Genomic DNA, 25,265 nt, shown 5'->3' on the forward strand with positions numbered 1-25,265 from the left:
ATAACGCCGTGAAGAGGGTAACACTGTCGAGAATGATAACGCCGATCCTTTTTCTTAACCATCTCTTTCAAGCAGTAAACCCTTACAGTACCAAATACCAAAAATAGCAGCCAAGGCAAGAGCGTGAAGACGACCGGATGGGGGTATAGCGGACGATCTTCTTTTGCTGTCATGAACACCAACCCAAATGCAAATGCGGACGTGAATCGAATGATAACTTTCGTGTGCGGAAGCGTAATCGTGAACGGTGTAATGTAGACATTAATGACCTAGGCCGGAGCTGTGGAACGGACAGGTGGTGTTGGGTTGGATGGAGGGTCAAATGTTACTACTTTTCGGTACTTTGAGGCTTCGTGAGGTATCTCGGACTTTCGCTTGGCGGAAACAGGATGGGCTGGAGGACTGGGAGGTGAAGGGTCTTCTATGCTTCTACTCCGTGACTTGTGCGCTGCTTCTGTCTCGGGCGGGCTGGTTGCAGCCGCGGGGCACATCTGGTGTTGGCGTACCCAATGCGCGTACGCTTCGTCGGCATATTTGGTGTGATTTTCCAGTCGTTTGATGTAATCCTCGGTTAATCTCGTCTGTTCGCGTATGTTCTGCGCAGGTGAGCTCAGTCGGAACTGGTTTTCTCCGGGTAAAGGCCGCTTCCAGCGAACACCGCAGTTCTTGCATCGCTCCACTTGGGGCGTGTTTTGCTGCTGAAGTTGCGCAGGATCCTCCATAGGGGGAGGAGCTGCAGTGGTGATGGCCAAGATGGCCTGCTCCACAGAAGGCTTGATAGTGTGCTCAGGCGATGGCTGTTCTTCGGGAGTCTCCACTGGCACAGGGGCTGTCGGATGGGGGTCTGGCCGAGGTCTTTGATTTGGCGGCATGTTTTCCGAGGTGTAGACGGTGTTGAATCTTACGTTGTAGCGTTGATGTCGTCCACTGCCGTTCGTTTGATCTAACGTTGGAGATGGTAGTGGTCTCTTGGATCCGGAGTCTGTGTTGGCGTCTCGCACTTGCTCTGGCGACCTGGAAGATTCGGCAAAAGTGTGAGGGTTGGAGGATGACGATGGTGATGTTGCTCCGTTTTGGTTGCGGGTTCCTGTCTCTACAGATGGTTGATTTGAGCGATATTCACTCGCTGGGGAATGGGGAGAAGCGGGCCCAGCAGGATGTGAGATTGGCCGGGGACCGTTTGGCTGACGACCATTACCCCCTACAACAGGGTGAAAATAGGAAAAGGCAAGAACAGAGGAAGGAACAGTGGGCTCGGCCTCTTTTGAGGTGTCGAAACGGTGCTGGGAGATGGCCGAGTCTTGGCGCAGGCTGGCAATTGGCGGTGGTTGCGATGGTGCAGCGACTTCCTGGGGACTGTACGGGCCAGCAGTTGGCTGGGGTAATGAAAGAGAAAACCTTTGTGGTTGATGATGATGATGATGTTGCTGTTGTTCTGGTGCAAGGGGCGGGATTCTGGTGTTGGTGGGGCTGCCCAACAAGTCAGCACGCTTGCGGCAGGCTCTGTCACGGCTACTTACCTGACGTGCGGGCTCGTGTGATTGATTGCGGTGAACGAGGCTTGCTGTGTGGAATTGGCAAAGTCGAGCGCGGTGAGCGTCGTGGGCGGCGTGGATTGTGAGACAGGCCGGTCGGCGGTGTTTGCAGCAGGCGGCGGCGGCGGGACAGAGTCACGCGGGCGGTGCAGGACTGAGTCGGACGACGAGGTCAGCTCAGCAAAGCTGGGGAGGGTTCGCTGGGGAAAGCGGTTGGGGTCGGGCTGCGGGTGCCTGTGTGGATGCCAGTCGCTCCCCATCATGACATTCGGTCGTCTTAAGTTATTATCTGGCGGTCAAGCGGCGGCTTGAGTGGGAGTTGAGGAAGAAGGGCAGGGTCGCACAAGGAGTAGGGTCTCACGGGAAGAGTGGAAAGGGTCTAGCATTTGCAGCGACTTCTTGTGCAGCTCCGCTCAGGAAGAAGCGGCTGGAGGCCCTAGTTGGGGGGCTTGCAACAAGGGCATGTCACTGGTTTGCGCAGGCTGCGGGGGAAGGCGCTGCTGCACTGTGAAAGAGAGCTCTGGGGCCCACTTGAGATGGCATGCAGCGGGGACCTGATGCCGTCGACGAACCCATGTCTTCCCACGTCCTCCCATGTCGCCCACCCACAGCCACCCATGTCGCGACCAGAGCCACCCATGCTGCCAGCATGGACCTCGCACGGCGGGACGCCAGACGCGGATGCGTGCAAAGGCGCTAAGGGGCTCGGGGCAGGCGGCTGGAGATCCGCTTGTGGCATGCTAATCTTGCCAGACTCGAGCCTCCCCCCCTCGGGCGAGCACAGGACATGGCCGTGGCCGTGGCCGACACCAGACACCACCACGCTCCGGATCCGAGTAACGAGTGACTCCAGCACCAGCACACAACACGAGTGCAGCGCACAACGTCCTCGCCCATGGGGCCTGCTGTGTGCACCTCACCTGTGCAGCCTACCTGTGCAGCCACCTGTCCGGCCGTGTGCGCCCATTGCGGCTAGCTGCTTACCTTACAGAGCCCTGCCCCACGTGACTCCACCCGTACTCTTCCGACAATCTTAGACGCTGCCTGCCTGCCGGCCTGCCTGCCTGTGCCACTGTCCAATCTGACTCTCTCCGCCAGCGTGTCCCTTTGCTTGTTTGGACGCGTGCGGCTGCAGCCGAATGAACGCAACTGTGGGCTTCCCGTCTCAGGGACCGACGCGCCGCGACAACGAGGCTCTGCAACGGGAAATACAACGCTACAAACACGACGCTACCAAACGCGCGCGCAATGGCCAGACCAGACCAGAGCCATCGTTGCCATCGCTAACCACACCTGTTGACCATGACTGTGCCGCCTCCAGCCGTCCATGGCCTCATTACACCTCCTCAACTTGCCCGCCATATCAGGAAGTCCTCCTCGGACTCCCAAAGCCGTTAGCGCCTCGCACTCTCCTAGCCATTTGCTGTTTCGGCTAGCACCCAACGGTGTTTGTGGCGCTTGACGGCAAGCTTCAGCTGCACCCTCCTGACGCATTCAACGGCCATCTAGTGCCCTGCAACCCGACTCTGACCCCATTTGCTTCACCGATGGGACATGGGCGACTCTCATTTACCGGACCGAATGTGATTCGTCCCGCGCTCGCGCCTCTTCGACCAAAGCCAGAAGTGCCTGTCTCGGTATACCGACCGCCGTCTGATTGGCCCATTTAGTCCCTGCTTCCAAGCTTGACCGATGACCACACTTTCAAAGGACCTTTTCTACAAGCTTGACCACCCGGAAATATCTCGAGACACACTAAGCGGTGTGCAAGAACAACGACCAAGTCAGTCATCAAACTATCGTCCATCGCATCGTACGCCGACATTGCCTGATTAGGACTTGCCCGTCGTGACCATCGGGTAGCTGCGTGGCGATCCTACGGTGCTGTCAGCCTACTACGCCGCAAAGGAAGATCCTTCTATCATTATCAAAATAGCTCCATATGTGGGATATCATTCATCCGTGACTATACGCCTACCACAAAGCGTGTCCTGGACAATCAACAGAACATGCCTCCCCGAACCTGCGGGCGATAATGCAAGTCCTTCACAGCTCTAGCCAAAATGGCTGCTCTGCACATCCGGACATCGCCAGGCGAGTCTCTCCACTTCTCGAAGAACCAAGAGCCACTACGGGACGACACCGCGGTTTACCCACGGCCCGAGTACATGAGTCTATCATCTGCCTGCTCAGCTTTCCCCCAAGTTTCACGAGTGTTTCCTGCTGTGGTACAAAGTCATTCTCCTGAGGAGTTGCACCACAAGCCAAGCCGCTCATCATTCGCCTAGGCCCGGATCCAAGTCTGTTGCCTCGCCATCGACCGATTGCTCCATCTGCAGACCATGGAACCGCTGCCTTGCTTGCATTCACTCTTTGCTTGCATAGCGGCACGTCTTATCACGGACAAATCCACCTAGTGGACTCTCATCACTTGTCGCATGTAGCCATGCTCATCACGGACGTCTGTGTAGGACACGTACGTTGCTCGCATGGGGACGTCGTAGCTAGCGATTCCATCAATGCGGTTGAGCCATCTAAAGTGCTAAGCCCTAGACTCACACTCACGCTAATCCCTGCCACGGGAGTCCTTCCCCGCCTCGCGTGCACCACCTCATCCACGCTAATCACCTCACAAAGATCGACGTTGAAGAAACGTTGCGCCAATCAGCCCAGGTGCTGCATTCGCAATGTTTGGCTCGCAGCGGGCGGCAGCTTTGACCCACCTGTCTCTTGCAAGCTCCCTCATGTCCCTGTGGCGAGTTTCGCTGTCAGTTGTTCGCTTAGGCATGTACGCGTGCCTGCACGACATCGAAGGATCGAAGCTTTGAGATGCACAACACTCCCGACCTGGCTAGGTCGAAGCAATCCGCTCAAATGTAGTCGTCGGAAGACACTGGAAGCTCGAGCCTGCTGATCTCACAAAAGGTCAAGTGCCTGCTGGCCTTGACGCAACTGACTCACGCTTCGAGGATGCTCAATAACAGATACCATGTCTTGGGCGAGACGGCAGAATTGCCACCCTCAACATCATGTTCAGATCTCGCCTGTTCGTGCCTGGCGATGGCTCGCATGCGTTATCTGGCAGACAGTGCAGCTAGCCTTATTGGCGCGAACATCCATACCTCATTTGCCAGTCAGCGTACTGGTGGTGGTTTGCCAACACTTTGCATATACGCGAATAGCACCATGCCGAGCCACCGAGAAGGCGATTGGCCTGTGACACTGCATAGCCTGCAATATATGGACCCCGTCCAAGTGATGGCCAATTAGTCGCTGCAGCCTCAGACTGCGAACTTGACAGCTGAAAGACTGTCACTCTGCACACCATCGGCCCTTCTCTCGGAGGTACCGCACTCACCCTTCCTTTTCAAGTGACAAACCACCATGCCTCGGCTCATAGTCGCATGATAATAGACGGTTAGAGACAATATCACGCCAGTGCCGCTTACGCTTACACAGGAGTGCTTACGTCCTAGGATCATCCAGGCAATGGCGTCTGCTGCGCAATGCCATTTTGATCACCTACACCGATATTCACTGCGTAGGAAGTCTATTGTGGCGACAGCCTCGATACGAAGACAGCCCCTCAACCCTTCGTAACGGTCTCTTGCTTCATCCTGAGCATTGACCAAGCGTTTCAAGGCATTTATCCTGAGCTGTGGGGCGCCATACGGGCCGCATCCGTACCTTAAACCAACATCTAAACTTCATGCGAGAAGCGATGTTGCTCATCGTTCCTGAAACCGAGCAGGGCCTCGTGGCAAAAGTGAAGGGAAGATGATTCGTGGTCGTCTGTGCTGACTCAAACATTTGCCGTCGGAAGCCGACGGCAAAGTTGATGGATGCATCCAACGGTGTAGTAGCACAACACCACGAAGTTATCCCAAGGGTGATCGTAGGGATGATAAGCGTCCGAATAAGGCAGTTCTCGTAGGTATCAACTCGCTGGTAGAGAGTACTAACACGTCTTCGGTATCCCCATTTTGCTTTTCGGCTGGTTGGAGCCGGCGTGCACAGCCGCGTGTCCAGATCGAGTAAAGACACGGGTAGCCACAGTGCTTCTTTATGCACGACATTCTGATCGGTAGAGATACAAAAGCAAGCGATGTTTCCTTCACTGCCTGTCAGTTGAAGATGGCGCAATGGGAACCCTTTCTACTCAAGGAACGAGCAGGTTGATCACGCCAGATCATCCCGGGAAAAAGCAATTAATCCCTGATGTAGCCTATTGGCACTATGGCAGTACAGAGCCAAAATAACCGAAGACATGGAGAATTACAATCTGCATGCTCATTGTCGATAGGGGAGCTTGCGAATACCCTGAAGGTGCTTTTGTCTATACTCAATCTGCCCAAGATGAGCGTTTACGCGCTGATGTAGAAGGAGGATCACACGGCTACAGCATCTTCGCCAGGAAGGACCTTGTCTTAAACACACACTCACGGCCTATCTTTCATCCACCTGACCTCCCTTCTATGCGCCTTACCTCAGCCTCCAAGTCCTGGATTCGCTTGCGCATCCAATCCATTTCGCCGTGATTCGCCTCAACCTCCTGCTTCTGTAACTGTTTCAGAAATAGACAGTCTTGGTTTCGGCTCTGTGCAACCGACAACATCTGGTGGAACTCTTGTTGCATGGCCCTAGTGTCGCTCCGAACAACTGCAATCAGGAAGCGCGCGGAGATGGCGTCCTCTTGTGACATACTGGTGGCTGGCGATGATGCAGCAACGCTGGTTGTGGACATTGGCGGCGAGAGAGTCTGTTGAGATGTGGTGGCGTAGAAGTGACCTTCTGGGTAAGGGCGCATCAGCGGATCGAGAGGATCGTACGATGGGTGTTGATTCGCCATTGGTGAGCTGATTGTCGGGCGTAATTAGATTTAGGGGTTGTTGTTGAGATAGGCAGAAGGAGGAGCGACGTGGCGATGAGACTAAGACTGAAGAGACTGAATAGACGAGGAAGATCCCGAGATTCACAATGCTCTGCGCCTTAAAGGCGGTAAATGATTTTTTGAATTACACTCAGTCATGCCGCTCTTCGCAAGCTGTTTCACCCCTAGTCATAGATTGATGACTTTCACTGCGTGCACCCTCCACCCACCCTTTCCGATAGAACACAAGTGATGATCCCATGTAGAGTTTCCAGTCACTCAATCGATGATTTGGTCTACCCGATAACACACTGTTGCAATATCAATAATCGCTCTGTACAATGTGCGTAGCAAGGAACAATAAGCCTGTGGGTCCCAAATTCTATCCACGCAAGGCACTCTAGGGATACCCGCCATGTATTGCATGATGGATATATCACTGCAAAACATAGAGAGTGCCTCCAGGCTACAATCTATCTAGGTATCATCCACACAGCGAGCTTCTTCCCATGTGCTAACATTGAGCGCGATAACAGTATGCCCTTCTCCCCCTCGTAGAGCCATTCCTACCATCTCGTCACCCGCCGTCGCTCAAACACTCTTCGATGAGTAGAGCGCTCTCGATAGCGGCGTTGAAAGCCTCTGCCAGCCCTATAACTATTCGCCGCGCGACATGCAGCTCCACTGTAGCCCGGTCGGTATGCTATACAACCCCACGGGTGCTTGCTGGTCAGCAACGGCGACGCACAATCATTACAGCTGTCAGAGATTTGCGGATAACAGGCTTGTAGCAAGCTTGCCTGGCAGCAGATGAACAAGAAGGAAGTCATGATTCGATAGGAGTGACAGTGAGAAGACGCGAGTTCAAAGTCATCAACGAATTAATTCAGGTATCTACAACAACAGTCTCCCATCCTACTCTACTACTACAACCAGGACTCATTATGTTTACTCATTTCTAGGTCATCTTGGCTACGAATTTCTTGACCCTGCCAGCCCTGTCGACCTACGACGAAGATTTCTGAGCAGTCTCACCCATCTCGTACTCGCGCGCGTCCTGGAACAAGTCGATGATGCAGCTAGCACTCCAACTCTGCGTGGGACATGAGTCGCCACAGAATGCACCATCCTTGTTGGTGAGCTCCGTGAGACCAGCCCAGGGTGACTCCTGAATGGCCTTCATGCACCCGGCGAGACGGCGAGTGACTTGCTGGTAGCTCTCGACGCGTTCATCGGGCGTCTTGCGGCGTTGTAGATCGAACTTGAGCATGGCTCGTAGGAAGAACCCTGTGGGCCAAAGCCACTCAGGTCCTTGGTGGTAGTTGCGGCCCTTGGAAGTGTGGAAATCAGTTGAATCTTCACTGTTGATGTAGTAGCCACGGTAGTTGAGATCAGAGGGATCGAGAGTCTTCATGCCCTGTGGACCAAGCAGGACCCTGTCGGCCATCTGGAGGGCATGCAAAGCGTGCTCGGGGTCGCAAAGATCTGGCGCAACCGTCATCATGATAGGGAAGTTTGGCCTCAACTGGTAGTCTTCGTACTCCTTGCCCGAACGGTACAAGTCCTTGTAGATACCGCGACGGTTGATGATGCTCGGGTTGACGTCGTACTTGCTGTCCTCGTCTGCGGAACGCGGAACGTAGAAGCAACGCTCGAAATTGGCTTTGATAAGGTCGGCCCACTCCTTGTAGGTAACAGTCTTCTTGCCATCCTCCAGATTTACACCCTGGTACTTGAATTGGCCTGCATCGTACATGTTGGCACACCAGCGTACTGTGCTGTACAACATGCCGATGATCTCGACCGGAGCACCATCTCGTGGCGTACCTGGGTGACCCTTACTGCCGGCCTTCTCGCTCTCACCCATCTTGTCCATCCATGTACCGCAGTTCCATTGATTGCCACCAAAGATCATACCAGTCTCCCAATCAGTCCAGATCTTGATGTTGAAGCCTTCAGACTTCATCTGACTATCAATGTTCGGGCCCGCGTCGTACTCGCGGAACTCTATGCCGGAAGCGTGTCGCTGCAGAGCTTCCTGGATGACATCCTCAATGGTGGAGGACTGGGAGTATGCGCGCTTGTCGGTATGAGCAAACCATGTGTCGTCGTATGGTAGGAATCGCCGTTTAACTTTCTCATGAAGAAGCTCTATGCCATTCGGCACGATCTTGGTGTAGTCCTGGCAGTTCTGAAGGAAGAACCAGACTGAGTCGCGGGAGTTGTAACGCGGGTTCTTGCCACTGCCTAGGAGGTTAGGTACCATTCCATGCTTGAGAACGCTGGCGAAGGCAAAGATGTGCTCCTTGGCATCGGCAAACCGGCCAGTTCCCATGTAAAGACCACGAGCTGAGATAGTAATATCACGTCCCCAGCATCGCGCCCAGTCGTAGGCGAAATGAGGAAGACCAGCGGCCATACTGGGCACGCTCTTCTCTGGCCACAACGAGGCATTGTTTATGTAGCCAGTGACCTGGCAGCTGACTAGGGCGAGGCTCTTCAGAAACTGGTTGCCCTCTCGGACGTTCTCGCCCATGAGTTCAATTGCTCGCTCCACTGCAGCGTTGTATGCAGTCTGGATGACCATAGCAAAGTATCGTGGAAGCATGTAGCTAGGAACCTTGCGAATAGCTGCGAACTTTTCCTCCAGCCACTTGGCGGGACCCTTGATGTTGACGTACTCCTTCTTTTGAGAAATCTTCTGGAGGCGACCAAGGCAATAGTCGAGCGCCCATTGACCATCACGAAGATGGTTGCAGAGCGGGTGGCCGAGATTGTTGTCGTTTACAATATCACGTAGTACACTCCACCAGCCTTGCAGACCAGCGTATACTAGATTGCCGTGACCTGGAATATTGTAGGTTCCATCCTTGTGATCCGTAGCATCTCGCTCTTCTTCTTCACACCTGTACAAAATGTAGTTCAGATCGATCAGATTGACACCACTGAAAGCTGCACGCGCTCCACTAGTGATGAACTTGTCGAGACCATCGTCGTGCTCTGCACTGGGTACCCAGGTCTCAAAGAGAGCGATACTTCCAGGGGGGAAGTTGTCAGGAATGCCAATCGTGGTATCATCGCCAACCGACTTGATTTCGACGCCTTGGAGGTCGTTTGTCTTACTGGGCAAGCCACGTAGTGTTGTTTTGTCGCCAATGATGCGTGCTCTTGTCTCAGGACTTTTATCGACTTCAAGATTCCAGGCGCCAATGAGCTTTGCTTGTGTACCCGGTAGCTTGGTCTCTCCAAAGTCTCCGTTGCCGTCGCCACAGCCAGGGAACGCGGTGTGAGCAATAAGGAAGTATCCTTTCCTGGTGTTCGGATTTACTCGATGAACAGTGATGTACTCATTATCGTGGTGGATGTAAGTCTCGTTGTACTCCTCCTTGCCCATCTTGACGTGGACCTCGTTGATGATCTTGCGGATGCCACCAATACCACCTTCGCCAGCCTGGGGCTTGATTGGGCCTCCATTGGAGTTGGCCGAAGAATACAACCTCTTCTCGTGCACAAGCTCGATCAGCTCGGGGTAAACCTCGTCGTAGCCAAAAACACTACCAGTTGCACAGTCGCACATGGCAACGAGCGCAGCATTAGGCAGCGTGTCGCGTGCATCCCGCTTCTGAGCAGGCGTCTCATTGTCATGCGTGCAATCCATGAATAACGCGTGTACAGGACTCCGCTTGATTCTCTTGATGATTGGCTTTGTCTGATCTGCTCCATCAGTCGCCTGTGCAGCGTTGAGTACTTCATCAGTCTCGAAGCTTCCAATAGGAACACCACCATGTCGATGGACCAGTCTACTCAGCTCTTGAGTACTCCACGATTGCATCGCCTCTCGAATTAGCGCACAGATGCCGAGCCTCATGCAGAACTTGTAATCCATCTCTTCAGAGCCAGTGAAGAGTTCAGCACAGACCATGACGTTCGGGTTGACGCTGCGGGCTTCGTCGAGCATATATTCAGCGAGATGCAGAGGTGTAGAATGACAGTTGTCAATACGGAAGCCTTGGAAGTACTTGGCCATAAGTCGCGTGTACTTGGCCATGTGCTCCCAAAGAAAAGGGTTATCTTCAGGACCGTCTCCGTAGCGGAGTTTGACGCAATCACCCCAGACAATGACTTCTCTCCTTAGGTATGCTCTCGACTTGGGTCCAGCGTTGTCCCGCATCGCATCTGCAGCCCATACCCAACCGTTGTTGACAAGAGCGAGAGCTTCCGGGTTGTGCTTCTTCGTGGTCTCGTTGAGTGGTAATCGTGTGAAGTAGGTCTCGATGAGTGGGTTCTTGTCGTTCACTTCGCCGAGCTTGGGACCATGGGCGTCTATCCGGACATATTTGATCCGATTGAAGAGTTGCTCCATGATCTCTGCTTGGTCTCCATCGTACTCGCGGTAAAATGGAAGGTTTACTTCGTTGAGTATAGCCGTCATAGTGCCTTGAGCTGCGCGGTTGTCAGGCGTGTTGCTAGTACGAGTATCATAGCGGCCGAACAAAGCACAGAGGAGACCGGCACTGATGTTCGGGTCCATCCTGCGACGGTAGCGCTCGCCCATGCGGTCGCCACCGCGCAGGGCATGCTCGACCAACCAGTCGGCTTTCTGCTTCAGTGGCCAGTCCCTGACGGCATCGAGCCCGCGAAGGCCAGCCTCACTAAAGCTGCCATCAACGAACTTGGCCTGGCCGGAGGTCCAGGCCTCCATGATGGCCTTGGTGTCCCTCGCAACGTCAACGACATAGTATTCCCAGAGCTTGACCTTGCTAAGGACATGTTCTTTAACGCCTTCCATAACCTTGAGGAGATCTCCTTCGTTGTTGAAGGTCGTGGGCAGACCGTGTTGGGTGAGTTCTTTGCCGAATTGTAACAGCGCCGTATCCAGCTCGAGAGCGGGTTTCAAGTGAGGAGCGGTGTCGATGTTGTAACCAGATTCCGGGTGCTCCTCAAGCCATGGGCTGTTGTTGGCCGTGTGATTCCAGACAACATCAGTCATAGCAAGCAGATTGAACTCATTCTGCATCCTTCGGATCATGTTCGCAATGTCCTTCTCACCCTCCTTGAAGAAGGCCTCGTCGAAGACCAGTTGGTCAGCAATGCTGTATGGCGAATTGGAAGACCCGCGCATCATAAGCGGAGTAAAATGAACCATATTGTAGCCACGCTCGCTGATTCCCCTCAAATGATTGTCCCAGTCGATGGGGTAACTGCCCATGAATTTGGACAGTGCAGAGAAGATGCAGACAGCCTCGACCGGCAAGTGCTCGCCATGCAACTTGAGATTTGGACATATGTCGATGTAGTATGTGTCCGTTCGTGTGGGTTCAGGAGATGCAACGTCTGTGAAGGACCACTGCGGCAGTGGCCTGTACGTCGTGTAGAAAGAGAAGGCATTGGCCTCGTGAATGGGAATCTCAATCTCACACATACCCGTGAAGTCGGGCTTCAACCTACACAAAACATCAGCGACATGTGACCTGATAAGAAAGTGGTGACGGCTTACTTGTACTCGCGGTAGTTGCTGCGCTTGAATTTCTCGCCCTGGGCGGGGATGTTTACCCAGAGACTGCCCTCGCGACATATCGAGCTGGTACCCTGGATCTGGAAGCAAATCGAGTATGCTGGGTCGGTTGGAGGAGGCAGGTAGATGTAGGTGCCAGCGACGTCTGGGCAGCCATAGTCGGTCAACGGCAGCAAGTAGACGACCTTGCGGTCCGACGACTTGGAGTGGTGTGGTAGTGCTACAGACATGATGATGTCAAGAGACTGGATGGTTGCGAGGGAGTGTTTTGTTGGTAAACAATGACAATAGGTGTATACGGTACGCTAGGATATCTATTTTTGACGTAGTAATGGCAGTGATGCAGTCGGAGACAGAGGTGGTGGTATGGTGGTGGAGTAATGGGCTCGGCTGAGGTCAAAGGCAGTCCCGTGGCCGTGTGCGCAGTCGCTTCTGAGGGTCAATTGCCCTCTGTGTGTGGAGAGAGAGAAGGAAGCAGCGCCTGGAGACGTGTGAGATCGGCGGTGGGCGGTCGCGAAGCATATGAGCCGCAAGCGCAACCCGCGGGAGAAACGTCATTGCCCCAAGCTCTAACCCCAGTCCGCGCCCCGTTCCTGGGTGCAAGTTCTCCAATAGCGCGGGGGCTAGGCTTTCGGTCCCAACTCGAAGCAGTTGGTACGAGCACTGCGAGTGAAATTGTTGAATACGTTGAAACTGCCATGGAAACAGCGCTCTGCCATGCGACGATATCCACATATGGTACATATGACCCCGCTCAAATGCTACTTCTTCCCAGCCCGCTCTCCAACGCCTTTATGCAACATGATGCAGGAATAAATAAGCAGCTAAGCAATACGCGGTCCAAACTCCAGCGCTGGCTACTAAACAATTATCGGGCAATACTGCTGCCACAAACTCAGAGGGGTCAAAGGACGGGTATCGCGACCTCGTGGCAGCCCACACGGGACGAATCGAACATGCGAAAATCAAGCGGTCAAATCCAACCCTTCTTCTATCGTTGCCTCAAAGACATGCGCTAAGCATATAATTTGCTGTACTTTCAACCATCTTGTCAGAACTTAATATTGAATGGGGAGCCAGGTGGATCCCGGAGGTCCAGTCGGAATTGCGTCGATTCAGATGGTCCGCGACTGTGTTGTGCTTGAGTCGGTGTCGCGTTCTCGTCTAGGTCGATTGAGGACGCCTCGGTGCTAACCGACGGCGGCGCACGCGGTGTGCTCCGCGCATGATGGCCCCCATCACGACTGTCTGAAGACGAAATGACTCGCTCAGGCGAAATCTCACGCTCACCATAGCCGCCGCCGCCCCGCATCCGTAACACGGGGTTACTCGAGGGTTCCGACAACACCAGCGATGGGTTCGGAGGTGTAGCGCGTCCACTTCTCTCCGACGAAAGTCCTCGTGAGGACGATTTAATGTGGTCCGTAGACTGACTCCGCGTCGTAACAGGCTTCTTTGAAGGCTGGACTTGGGGCGAGTTATTGCCTTTGCCCTTGCCAGCACTTTGAGGTGGTCCATTCCTTGAGGAGGTGTGCTGTTGTAGTTGTTGATGTTGCTGCTGTTGCTGTTGCTGCTGGGACTCAACTTCTACAGCGTTTAGGAAGTTGATCTCGTCCGTCAAGAAGTCTTTCTCTGTCCAGCAACCCTGCCAACAGTTTCGCCAATCCAGAATAAGGAACTGGAAGCAAAAGGCGTCGATCTTGATTGCTGGCTGGAAGCAGATGCATAGGTTGTTGTAGTTCATCTTGTTGAACTCAGAGCAGGAGTGCAACAGACTGATATGGCAGGTAATAGCGAATAAGAGGTAGTAATTAAACGGGGGAAGCTTGGAGAGCTCATCCTTGAGCATTTGCGGTGTCGTCTTGGCGCCCTGGCATTCTTGTTGAATCGCGGTTTGCACTGCCTTTGGGAAGATCTCGTCGGGCAGTTGTCGGAGCCAGTTCTTGAACAGTGAGCCGATGACGTTTGGGTCGTTCAAGTTGGGGTCGCTGATCAAGTCGATGTCTCGGTCTGTGACTTAGGTGAGCAAGTATCATAGTAGCGATTAAGACGATCTTACCCTCATCGAATTTGCGTTCATAATACCGAACCTGTTGGGCTGATCCTGGAACACGATACAAGCCTTCCTCTTCGCAACCCCTCATGTTCAGGTAACTACGCTTATGGTTAGCCTGATCCTCAGATCCGTTCGAGACACAACATACTCTATGCACCGCCAAGGCAGAGCTGGCATCCAGAACTCAGTCTTATCGCGTGACTGTTCCAGACGAGTCGATATCCGTGTCAGCCTCGTCTGCTCAATCAACGGCTTGTGGATAATCTTGCACACATATGGTTCGTTCGATATGGGCGTCTGGCTTTCGTGATTGCTCGAGCTTCGTCCCAGTTTGCCAAATACGCCCTTGCGTGCCGAGTCCATCTTCTCGCCCATGTTGCGAGCCCCCGAACCCAGTTTTGAGATGAAGCCATGTCCCTTCGTTTCATTGTACGAGCTGGATGCTAACGAGATCTGTTCCGACTTGTCCCTTCTTTGACCGTAATCGGCATCCCGTTGGATGTGCTTGGATCCGTCCTGACGATCGGCTGAGTGTGTCCGTGGCTTGCCTATGCCTCGCCATGGTTGACCTTTATCCATTGGCGCCGTCTTCAATGGCATACCATCACCGTTGGTCGTCCACGAACCTGCAATGTCCGGCGAAAGTTGGCCTGGGGGTGCTTTGTTCAATTTTGTGCGAGACCCTGAAGTCTCACCTTCTTTGATGGACTTGGATCGCGACAGAATACCCTTTTTCGGTTTGACGTTGTTGCGTTTCGAGGAGTCGGCGTGCGGATCGGAGGAGTCGTTGGAATTACCTGACCCTGTCCGTTGGTCTAAGCGTACGACTTCGGAGCGATTGTCTGCGGTAATTAGCGAGGGGAGATTTGTCTGAGCTGGCATAACCATACCGTCGGAGTTGGGGGTGCGCACAGGACGGCCGAGGTCTGGTGTGGACGCACCGCTGCGCCCATTAGAGTATAGGCTGGGCGAGTGTTGGTTTTCAGGAAGCTGGCGTGTCGAGTTGCCCTGGCTGTTGAGGCGTGATGACGACTTGTTGGCACTGAAGTTGGAGAAGATGCTCTTGGAGTCTTTGCGAGGTTTCGGAGAGGCGGGTGACTGTGGCATGTTGTGAAACGCGGCATTCGGTGTCGCAAAATCGAGATCCTCAGGCATCTCTGGCGACCTCGGGCTTTTTGGACTCATGGGTGTGTTGTTGGCATTATCCTTGGGCTTGCCCCGCATAGCCAACGACAGTGTTGAAGATTTTGGCATCTTTCGTATTGTTTTCTTTGGAAGCTCCCAGGGCTACTGACTCCTTAGCACAACTCCCTTAAAAAGCAACGGCTGCTGCCAAGCTTGCAAGTCGAAGAGCGCACTATCTCGGTGAGTGTTTCTGGGACAAACGCGCCAATGTGCAGGCAATCGAGCGAATGTTGGAACGGACGATGCGGCGCGTGTAGGGTAGGGTAGTGAGGGTAGATTCAGTGGACGTGGCACATGGGTGGTTGCGCGGTCAACGAGCCTAAGTTTCGTGGCGGTCAGCAGCAGGCTCATTCATGGCGGCGTAGAGGGGTGAATGGCAGGTGAAGGAGGTACTGGGAAGCGCGCGGGGTAGTACGAACCGTCAGAGTCTGGTCAGCGCTCTCTGTAGGCGTGCCTCGATGCGTCGACTGCGAGCGTTGAGTCTATGTCACCGACGGCAGGACGTTGCTCCCATGCAGGAACCCGGAGGGATGGACGATGCCGAGCGCGTGCAACCAGAGTCGGAGGCGGAGATGTGACGACGGTCAACCAGACGTGCTCGCTTTCGGATATCGAGTATCTGGGTCGCGGGCAGTGAGGCGGTCATGCAACGCCTGGGATATGGTCAGCAAGCGCTGCGGAACGTGAAAGGGGCCGGGCGGCGCTATGGCGAGTGTTGACGGAGGTACAAGCTGGGGGGGAGGCGGGCACGAGTGCAAGCAGGTGTGTGGGTGTCGCAGTGCTGTCGTCGGGCATTACTTACCCACTTCACAAACAAGTCACGAACGACGACTATTTCTGGGCGCGGGAGAGGGAACTGGAGACAGCCCTGGAGGTCTAGGAGCGAGTGGAGCTGGGCTTGGCCGGCCGTTGCAGGCGGCACCTTGGTCAGCAAAAGGACACAATTCACGTGTCTCCTGGTCGATGGTGGTGGTGGGCGGGGGGGATGATGGCTGGCCCAAGAGGCACAGGCTCTGCAATGCTGCGAGCAAAGGGCACCAAGGGCTGCGAGAGGATGGCGGCAACGACTTCAGCAGCGCGCACGGCCCCAGGTACGAGGGAGCGACGCTGCTAAAACCCCTACCCCCCAAATTCGGCCCATGGGCGCTATCGACTATCGTGCGCAAACGGGTGTCCACAGCGGGTGTAGTGCACGTCTGGCGGTGAAGGCAGGTTTCTGGCGGTGCTGGTGCTGCATTACCACTTGCCTCACCCGCTGCGCAGTATCGTAGTGTGCGAGGCTGTCGCGCCCGGCGGCTGTCAAGTGCTACATGCTATGCTTCGTACAGCCGTGGATCGTCTGCCAAGTCTCGTTTCAAATTCAGACCCTCCCTCAATGTGCGTCAGGCCCCACCCCTGTCGGCGCCATGCCTGCAACAACAACTAGACCCTCCCGTGCCTCCAGCTCCCACCAACACCACCCCCATCTGACTGTCTGGCATGTCTCTTGTTTCTGGGCCCGGGCGTGCTGCCGGCATGGCCAGCATGCCCGACGAGATGCACCTCTTCGTCGACAAGCACGTCCGCTATATCCAGAGCCTCGACACTGTGCGTAGCCTGTCTCTGCTCTGCTTGGCTGCGCAAGCACCCGGCCATCCAATCCCGCGCTGACCCGCTCCAGCGCAAAGATGAGCTCGAGTACTGGCTCACCGAACATCTGCGTCTCAACGGCCTCTACTGGGGACTGACGGCGCTGCATCTCCTGGGACACCCAGATGCTCTCCCGCGCACCACTATCCTCGACTTTGTCTTCTCGTGTATGCATGATAATGGCGGTCTCGGTGCTGCCCCGGGACATGATGCCCATATGCTGTACACCGTCAGTGGCGTGCAGATACTCGCGACGCTTGACGCTCTCGGTGACCTTGAAGATCGCATCCCCGGTGGTCGGCTCAAAATCGGAAAGTGTAAGTCATCTGTACATCTGTACATCTATATATCATGATAGTGTACTTATAGTAGCAGTCATCGCCGATTTGCAAGATCGCGAGACTGGCACTTTTGCAGGTGACGAGTGGGGAGAGCAGGACACGCGCTTTCTCTACGGCGCACTCAACGCTCTGTCTCTGATGGGCTTGCTTGAGCTAGTCGACGTCGAAAAGGCTGCTCAATACGTCGACTCGTGCGCCAACTTTGATGGCGGATACGGCACCAGCCCGGGTGCCGAGTCACACTCGGGTCAGGTGTTTACGTGTGTCGGCGCTTTGACCATCGCGGGGAGACTTGACCTTGTCAACCAAGAAAAGTTGGGCGCCTGGTTAAGCGAACGACAACTCAAGAACGGAGGCCTCAACGGCCGCCCGGAGAAGAAGGAGGATGTATGCTACAGCTGGTGGGTCATGAGCAGCATGGCTATGCTAGACAAGCTGCATTGGATAGACGGCCAGAAGTTGACAAACTTCATCCTGCAGTGCCAGGTCGGTGCTATCTTGTCCTCAAATCTATCGCTGTCTAACCATCCCAGGATCCGGAACTTGGTGGCCTCGCAGACCGACCTGGTGACATGGTTGATGTCTTTCATACCGTGTTTGGCATTGCTGGTCTCAGTCTGTTGAAATACCCAGGTCTCGAAGAGGTAGACCCTGTGTAGTATGTGACCATTACTCTCCCAGTTCATCATGCGTACTGACTGCCCACAGCTGCATGCCTCGATCCGTCACTCGTAGATGCTTAGGTAAGTAGATGTTCAAGTGAGCTACCACTACTAGTCAAATCACACGTGGGTGGTGAGGTGGATGCCTGCCTGCATTCACATATGTTCCTAACCAGTATCTCTTTGCATACCCACGTAATATTCATTCATCAGTCTTCATCCTCCCGCTATCTAATACCTCGCGTTTCTGCCATAGGCGTCGAGACACAAAGCGGGAGGAAAGTGAGGGTGGCTTCCTCTTTCGTTAGGACCGAGCTTTTCCACGTGCTCTGCCTACTAGAACACCACCGACAAACCCATCCTTGCTGAACGCCATTTACTTCAATACTGCACCTTCCCCTCTCCTTCATTACGAGTGCTGGCGTCTGTCTCCTGCTTTCCTTTCATCTACTCCGGAAATGGGCTAGGAGCTACCGCAGTGACCGGCAGCCATCTCTGTACCAGGTCTCTCATGAGCACCTCTCCCACCGTCACTTCACCTCATCAACCCGCTCCTTTCGCAACGCTCTTTGCCTTCACTGCTGTGCTGCTCTTGTGCTTGTTTCACTTACGTTCCTTACCAACGCCGCGTTCACACTACGGCTCTCACTTTAATCTACTGCAGCCTCTTTAGGCCTCCGGCATGGCCAACATTCCGCTTCACTGCAATATTTGCCCCAAAAAGCCCAGCTTCAGCGATGTTTCACATCTACTCACTCATATTGCCAGCAAAGGTCACTTGTCCAATTACTACAAGGTCAAAGTCCGGTCCACCAACGAGGAAGCATCCCGCCGCCTCGTTGAGACGTACGACCAGTGGTATGCCGAATGGGCTGTCGAGGAGCTGATGTCGGAGCGGATGAATCAAAAGGACAAACGTCGCACTCGTGCGAGGACCACTGGTATGTATCTCACCTACATCCCATAATACTTGAGACTGTTACTGACCGCACACGATGTAGCCCGACCCGTGCCCACGCCTCCGCTCAAGATTGAAGCCCCAGTGCCACGCCCCGTACGTCGTGCTGCCGCAAGCAACCTCCTTGATCCGCGTCTATCAGGGCAGCAGCAGCATACCATGATCAAACTGGAGCATTCACCTTCGCCAACGCCCCAGGCTAATGGACCGGTTCTCCGCAACCGCAATACCTTCGCGCCTCATATGCAATATTGGCCTACAGAGTCACGCGCCAGCTCCCGTAGCTACACCAACCAAGATTACGACACGTCTAGTGAATACTCAGACCCGAGCGAGAGGCGGCGACCATACCGGTACACCGCTGCAGCTAAATATGCTATCGAGGACGAGCCTGCCGAGGTCGTGGACCCAATGGCCGTCAGCGAGTCAACCAAACTCAAGGGGGTATACTGGCCTGGGATGGACATCTTCGACTCTGCTACCCCAGAGATGCGTCGTAAAAGGAACCAGAAGAAGGACAGCTCCGTCGTGGAACAACTGGAACTCAACTCTCAAGAAGTTGAGGCTACTGAGCTCATCTTCACCCCATTGGGCACTTTCAAACGCCAACGCAGAATTTCATGCTCTGAGTCTGACGAAGACGATGAGACTGAGATAAAAGCTGAGAGTCCTCAACCGGTGCGCAGACGGCCTGCACTCGCCAATCTTGATGCCAATGCTACTCGCCGCTCTACCAGACAATCCAAGCGACCTGTGTTTCCCTTCCTCAGCCGCAATCAATACGACGAGGACCGCGGTCCGTCTGGGTATGACCACAGTCACAATAACTATGCTCCAAAGCGGAAGCGATTCGAAGTCTTTGAAGACAATGATGATGTTCCGTTCTCGCAACCCAGCAGCATGAATTATCTCACGTCTGGATTCACACATCAAGCATCTCCCTCCCCAGCACCTGTATTCACTTCCTACAAACCCTTCAACGATCCTTTTCAGTACGAGAACAAGGAGAACATCCTACCTCCGTTCCATCAGACAGGTTACAGCAACTTTGACGGGCAACAAAGCAATGGCTACCAGTATCCCACCTACTCCTATGGCATCGGTCCTGATCAGCAGGCCTTGCAGTACACTAGCCATCTCTACAACACCACAAGCGCCTACCACCAACATGATCAGGATGATGATGACCAACGCACGATTACAGCGCCGCCTTCGCCATCTACGAGCTGAGTGCTTATCACTTATGCAGAGCTACCCTTGAACTCCTCAATGCGACACTTACCCCGCGCTGTCATCATGTCGCAACGGATACCCACTTTTCACACTCGTTCCATCTACCGGCTTGTGCGTGCGACTTACCTTTATGCGTTACGTTTTGGTGTTCGATTCCTACATGGCGTTACATAATTTACACCGCGATGACTATCGGCATACGGTATAATGTAGTATGATTTCCTTTCGAGAGACACGCTACGGGATCGCTGGACAGATACTCAGGCATGTTCTTTTCCATTTCTATGCCTCACTCTACTGTAAACTTTCATCGCAAACATGGGCTTGCTGGTGAGAAGCTGGTGGTCATGTACAGTATCGCTGGTTGTTCGTTTACATAATTAATACAGGAGCTGTGATAGAAGCAAACGTGCTATCTGCTACATCGGTATGAACTGCACAGTATAGACATCCGATCCGCGTTTGTACTATCTCGGTCTCATATACGCACGTAGTTCTTTGCTTTCTGCCCAGCCCGCATGTACGTCCCGCTTCAATGTTACTGTGGCGTCGCAACATCCTCAATGGTTTCATCTACTCGTCTTCTCATAGCCATTCTGGAAAATTTCCCCTCTTTTACTCCCACTTCCCACTACCCCCCATGACTTTGTTCCGTCGCACCTTCTCCAAATGCTCCACACTCTCATACCCATTTATCTTCGCATACAACACTCTCAACAATCCACCTACGACCCACATAATCACCCCGCTTACAACAAACAACCCGATTCGTTGGTTTGTCGTAAGTATCGCAAAGATGGGGTAGGGGTAGAAGCCATTCTGGGAGAAGCAAATTTCCTAGTTGGGAGATATGGTAAGCTGGGTGTTCTATGGGGGAGAGAGGCGGGATTCTTACAATCCAAGTCCAATATGTGAAAGCGACAACAGTAGAAAGGGCTAAAGTGATCATAGGCGCAGATTCGTTCATAGGCGTTGTGGGCCATGGTGGGGAAAGGAGGACATAATCGAGCGTTAGGACAACAGCGGGGACAAGATGGAAGCCTAGGTCGTAGATAGCTGGTGGTAGTGGTAGATCCGGAGGCACCAGAAGTTTCCCGTCAATGGCTTTCAAGGTCCAGTATAGTACGCTGATGGTGACTTCAATCGGTGCTGCTACTAAAGCCAGATAGTTCTTGAACCGGAAGAGGTGCTCAGAAAGAGCTACCGCGGGTGGATCTGAATTTAGAGAAGGAGATTTTGAGAGGGCGGTCGATGTGAGATCTGCGATGAGACCGAAGATGAATGTTACTGTGGACAGGGAAAGGCCGATTATGGTCAGAAACTGGAGGTGCCAGCCGAAAGACAAGTTCTAGGGATTCGTTAGACTGTTGGTTTGAGCTGCATGGCTAAGCAATGTACGAGTGAACATAGGATTGGGAAGTTTGCTGTTTCATATGTGAAACACATATTGAATAGCAGAAGTAGCGATTCAAATGCAATTCAGGACGAGTAGCAGTTTGGTACATACGAAGATATTGGGATTATCTACTAGACTTCGTATATGTTAGCTGGTAGTGTATACGAAATTGATAGAAGCAGCACATACAACTTGAAGGAACTATAGAAGCTGATCAGACCAGCGACCTACAATGCAAATCATGTCAACATCTGACCTTGCCTACTCCTGGTCGTACATGTATTGCTTCGTCACTTACGTGCAACGCGCCAGAAAATCCTTTTGATGGTGAGTCGAAACGCTGCAGCGGATGCCGCCGGCTCGTCGTGGGTTCGACTTCTCCGGGCTTTTTCGATGATGCAGCCATGCCGTGTGCTGGAAATTGTAATATGTACAAAAACGAAACGACGCCTGGAGAAGCTGAAATCCAAGGATGCCAAAGAAAGATGATTCGAAGCTTTAGAGATCGCAATTCTTTCGGGTACACAACATGACGTATGGTTTTTCAAATGTTCACCTGCCTGCCAGCCAAGACACGTGGGTCCCACTACGAATGCCGTTTGAGCCTCGGAAGGTTGCCGCATCCGAACATGACTAAATCCACCAGCAACAACATGAGCAATCTGTCTGCCAGACTTCCGTCTCTCGTGGTTTTCCCAATTCAACATGTAGCCCGTTCGTATTGCGTGTACCCATATCATCTGACCTCGAGTCGGTAAGCGACTTGCATCCCGAGAGGCTATACCTCGGCGAATCTCCGAGCCGCTTCGCACCGCAGGCTACGAATCAGACCTCGATCAGGCAGTCCGCATGGCAAAACCTCGGCACGCTTACGAGTGCCACTACGGTAGATTCTGAGTTGCGCCAATGATGCGCACTTCTGCTTCTCCACACAAGCGTCTTGCGATGTACCGATGGGTACGACAATGGTGTGCCTGCCGGAGACACGGTCAGTGTTGCCGAATGGGAATGGGGAAGAGCGGAAGACCTTGAGGTACATATAGTGACGGGTTGTGCACCTTCGGGTGTGGCATAGAGCGCTGATACCCTTTCAATTACCTATTCTTTTTGTTGAGTACATCTATCACTACGGCAGAATAGACGATAGGGTGTGAGCCATCTCACCACTTCTTTGGATTTTTGAGCGATTATTCTTCTGCCCCGCGTTAACGCAAACATGAGTGCGAAGGTTGAAACTGTCCTCCAGTCCTTGACACTAGAGGAGAAGATATCACTCCTTGCTGGGAAGGACTTTTGGGAGACAGTACCTATACCGGATAAGGGTGTCCCCGCCATTAAGGTAGGACCTGCGATCGTACCATCTACCATACTTTACAGCTACTGACATAGTAAAATAGACGTCTGATGGACCCAACGGTGCCCGAGGTGAAGTATTCACAGGAGGCACACGAGCTGCATGTTTTCCTGCAGCAGTATGTTCAGCCGCGACATGGGATCCTGCAAACGCAAAGCGCATAGGTCATGCTTTGGCAGAGGAGACCAAGACCAAGAGTGCTCGAGTGCTGCAAGTCTGCTGATATCAATGCATACACGACGCATGCTGACAAAGCGCCAGTCTTGCACCTACTATGTGCAACCATAGACATCCTCTTGGTGGCCGTAACTTTGAGTCTTTCTCAGAAGACCCGTATCTTGCTGGCAAGATGGCCGCTAACGTTGTAAACGGGCTGCAAGAGAAAGGCATCGCGGCCACTATCAAGCACTTCGCAGCTAACGAGCAGGAAACGGACCGCCTAAAGGTCAATGAGATCGTCTCTGAGCGTGCGCTGAGAGAGATTTATATGAAGCCTTTTGAGATCACTATCAAGGAGGCCAATCCCCTCGCCGTTATGACAGCGTACAACAAGGTCAACGGAACACACGCAGATTCGAATGAGTTCCTTCTCAAGCAGGTCTTGCGCGGCGAATGGGGCTGGGACGGGCTCGTTATGAGTGACTGGGGTGGTGTCAACTCCACGGCCGACTCATTGAACGCTGGACTGGATCTGGAAATGCCTGGACCGACTAGGTGGCGCAGTGCTGATACTGTCCTCGAGGCTGTGAAGAAGGGACAGGTCACCGAAGCCACCATCACTGAAAGAGCGAGAAATGTGCTGAGGCTTATCGAACAAGTCGGTGGTTTCGAGAACCCGGAAATCCCGCCTGAGCAATCTATTGTCGATCCAAAGCACAGTAAACTTATTCGAGATGTGGCAGGACAGGGCATCACCCTCTTGAAAAACGACGGTGTCCTGCCACTCAAGAGAGAAGAGATCAAGGGCAAGACGATTGGTCTGTTTGGTCTAGCAAAGGAGGCTCTTATCCATGGTGGTGGAAGTGCTTCTTTAAATGCCCACTATCGCATCACTCCTGAGGAGGGTCTTAAGGCTGCCTACGGCGACGATGTGGAATTCAAGTTCGCAAAAGGTGCAGCTACATATCGTCTCATCCCTCCTCTATCGAAGGGCTGCAAAGACTCCGAGGGGAAAGATGGCTGGACCATGGAACTGTTCAACAAGGGCAACACCAGTAAGCCCATCAAGACAAAGCACGGCAATAAGGAAGCTGCTTTTACACCTCTGCTCGAGCAAAGCGCCAAAGACAGCGAGGTTAGATTCACCACTACCTTTACGCCCCGTGAGTCTGGCTCGCATTATTTGGGTTGCTCAGGTATCGGTCCCACAGTCGTACATGTTAACGACAAAGTCGTATATGAACAGAAGCACAACTCTCCGGACCCGATGGGCTTCCTCTTCGGCGGAAACCCCGAGAAAGAGTTTCGCGTGCCGTTCACCAAGGGCGAGTCATACAAGATCCAGGTTCATTCTAAGCCACCCGCTGGCGAGTCAGATGAAGGCATCCTCTCGGGTCTTCCAGGTTTCAGACTGGGATTCATGTATGAGGAAGAGCACGACCTAGACATGGCCGCAGAAGCGAAGGACCTCGCAAAAGAATGTGACATCGCCATCGTCTTCACAGGACACACACCTGTATGGGAAACCGAAGGCCAAGATCAAGTTAGCTTCAACCTACCACGCGAAGGCTCACAAGACAAGCTCGTAGAAACAGTCGCGTCAGTCAACTCGAAGACCATTGTCGTAAATTCAACGGGTGTGGCCGTTGCCCTACCCTGGTTAAACAAGGTTTCTGCTTTGATACAAGCATGGTTCCCTGGCCAAGAAGCCGGTAATGCCATCGCAGATATCATCTCTGGCACCGTGAATCCCTCTGGTCACCTTCCAATCTCTTGGCCCAAACGCATTGAAGACGCGCCGGCACACGGCAACTTCCCTGGCACTCGGGACGACAAGGGACAGCTCACTGTCAAGTACGAAGAGGGTATTTTTGTAGGCTACAGGCACTACGACCGCATCGCCGCAGACAAAATCCACTTTCCTTTTGGATTCGGCCTGTCTTACACGACCTTTGTTCTCACTGATGCACGCGTGCCTCAATCGACGCCCGAACAATTTGCGCCTAACGTCGAGGTCACAAACATAGGGGATGTTGCTGGAGCTACGGTTATCCAAGTATATGTCGGCAGGAAAGATCAATCGGCTGAGCATCCTGTCAAAACATTGGCAGCTTTTAAGAAGGTTTACTTGGAACCTCGCACGCAAGCCATTGTGCAGCTTGAGTGTGCGAACAAGGATTTTGCTTACTTCGATGAGGCGAAAGGGAAGTGGACTGTTGATCAAGGACAGTATGAATTCTCATTTGGTCAGAGTGCGGGGCATATCGAGCAGGTCGTCGTTGTTGACGTGGAGGGATCGAGGGGGCTGAAGTTGTAGGAGAAGTATTCAGGATGAGAACACGAAATGATTGATGATTCCAGGTTGAATATGA

General features: G+C 53.4%; 10 protein-coding genes across 10 annotated transcripts; 5 read left to right on the forward strand and 5 right to left on the reverse strand.

Annotated features, from left to right (window-relative positions):
• Window positions 1-269: 269 nt before the first annotated feature.
• On the reverse strand, window positions 270-1,795 carry AA0111_g10651 (hypothetical protein; the record flags this gene model as incomplete). The annotated part of the gene is made up of 2 exons (XM_028644428.1): window positions 270-1,470; window positions 1,521-1,795. The coding sequence occupies 2 exons, from the start codon at window positions 1,793-1,795 to the stop codon at window positions 270-272; spliced, it is 1,476 nt and encodes a 491-aa protein (XP_028501731.1).
• A 1,803-nt stretch (window positions 1,796-3,598) lies between these two features.
• Window positions 3,599-3,823, forward strand: AA0111_g10652 (hypothetical protein; the record flags this gene model as incomplete). Its single annotated transcript, XM_028644429.1, has 1 exon — window positions 3,599-3,823. One exon carries the CDS (start codon window positions 3,599-3,601, stop codon window positions 3,821-3,823), a length of 225 nt encoding a protein of 74 aa, XP_028501676.1.
• A 2,165-nt stretch (window positions 3,824-5,988) lies between these two features.
• AA0111_g10653 (hypothetical protein) lies at window positions 5,989-6,384 on the reverse strand (the record flags this gene model as incomplete). Its single annotated transcript, XM_028644430.1, has 1 exon — window positions 5,989-6,384. The coding sequence occupies one exon, from the start codon at window positions 6,382-6,384 to the stop codon at window positions 5,989-5,991; it is 396 nt and encodes a 131-aa protein (XP_028501675.1).
• A 1,027-nt stretch (window positions 6,385-7,411) lies between these two features.
• Window positions 7,412-12,150, reverse strand: AA0111_g10654 (Glycogen debranching enzyme; the record flags this gene model as incomplete). The annotated part of the gene is made up of 2 exons (XM_028644431.1): window positions 7,412-11,849; window positions 11,903-12,150. The coding sequence occupies 2 exons, from the start codon at window positions 12,148-12,150 to the stop codon at window positions 7,412-7,414; spliced, it is 4,686 nt and encodes a 1,561-aa protein (XP_028501730.1).
• An 821-nt stretch (window positions 12,151-12,971) lies between these two features.
• Window positions 12,972-15,230, reverse strand: AA0111_g10655 (hypothetical protein; the record flags this gene model as incomplete). The annotated part of the gene is made up of 4 exons (XM_028644432.1): window positions 12,972-13,930; window positions 13,980-14,074; window positions 14,125-14,818; window positions 14,867-15,230. The coding sequence occupies 4 exons, from the start codon at window positions 15,228-15,230 to the stop codon at window positions 12,972-12,974; spliced, it is 2,112 nt and encodes a 703-aa protein (XP_028501729.1).
• A 1,455-nt stretch (window positions 15,231-16,685) lies between these two features.
• On the forward strand, window positions 16,686-17,882 carry AA0111_g10656 (Geranylgeranyl transferase type-2 subunit beta; the record flags this gene model as incomplete). The annotated part of the gene is made up of 5 exons (XM_028644433.1): window positions 16,686-16,748; window positions 16,822-17,107; window positions 17,166-17,617; window positions 17,665-17,789; window positions 17,840-17,882. 5 exons carry the CDS (start codon window positions 16,686-16,688, stop codon window positions 17,880-17,882), a joined length of 969 nt encoding a protein of 322 aa, XP_028501728.1.
• A 593-nt stretch (window positions 17,883-18,475) lies between these two features.
• AA0111_g10657 (hypothetical protein) lies at window positions 18,476-19,981 on the forward strand (the record flags this gene model as incomplete). Its single annotated transcript, XM_028644434.1, has 2 exons — window positions 18,476-18,734; window positions 18,795-19,981. 2 exons carry the CDS (start codon window positions 18,476-18,478, stop codon window positions 19,979-19,981), a joined length of 1,446 nt encoding a protein of 481 aa, XP_028501727.1.
• A 618-nt stretch (window positions 19,982-20,599) lies between these two features.
• On the reverse strand, window positions 20,600-21,786 carry AA0111_g10658 (hypothetical protein; the record flags this gene model as incomplete). Its single annotated transcript, XM_028644435.1, has 5 exons — window positions 20,600-20,821; window positions 20,880-21,332; window positions 21,492-21,516; window positions 21,570-21,607; window positions 21,679-21,786. The coding sequence occupies 5 exons, from the start codon at window positions 21,784-21,786 to the stop codon at window positions 20,600-20,602; spliced, it is 846 nt and encodes a 281-aa protein (XP_028501708.1).
• An 810-nt stretch (window positions 21,787-22,596) lies between these two features.
• On the forward strand, window positions 22,597-22,957 carry AA0111_g10659 (hypothetical protein; the record flags this gene model as incomplete). The annotated part of the gene is made up of 2 exons (XM_028644436.1): window positions 22,597-22,719; window positions 22,778-22,957. The coding sequence occupies 2 exons, from the start codon at window positions 22,597-22,599 to the stop codon at window positions 22,955-22,957; spliced, it is 303 nt and encodes a 100-aa protein (XP_028501707.1).
• A 51-nt stretch (window positions 22,958-23,008) lies between these two features.
• Window positions 23,009-25,210, forward strand: AA0111_g10660 (Beta-glucosidase B; the record flags this gene model as incomplete). The annotated part of the gene is made up of 1 exon (XM_028644438.1): window positions 23,009-25,210. One exon carries the CDS (start codon window positions 23,009-23,011, stop codon window positions 25,208-25,210), a length of 2,202 nt encoding a protein of 733 aa, XP_028501739.1.
• Window positions 25,211-25,265: the final 55 nt, after the last annotated feature.

The sequence above is a fragment of the Alternaria arborescens genome, assembly GCF_004154835.1.
Source record: "Alternaria arborescens strain FERA 675 chromosome Unknown contig_38, whole genome shotgun sequence".
In the NCBI taxonomy this organism is placed as follows: Eukaryota; Fungi; Ascomycota; class Dothideomycetes; order Pleosporales; family Pleosporaceae; genus Alternaria; species Alternaria arborescens.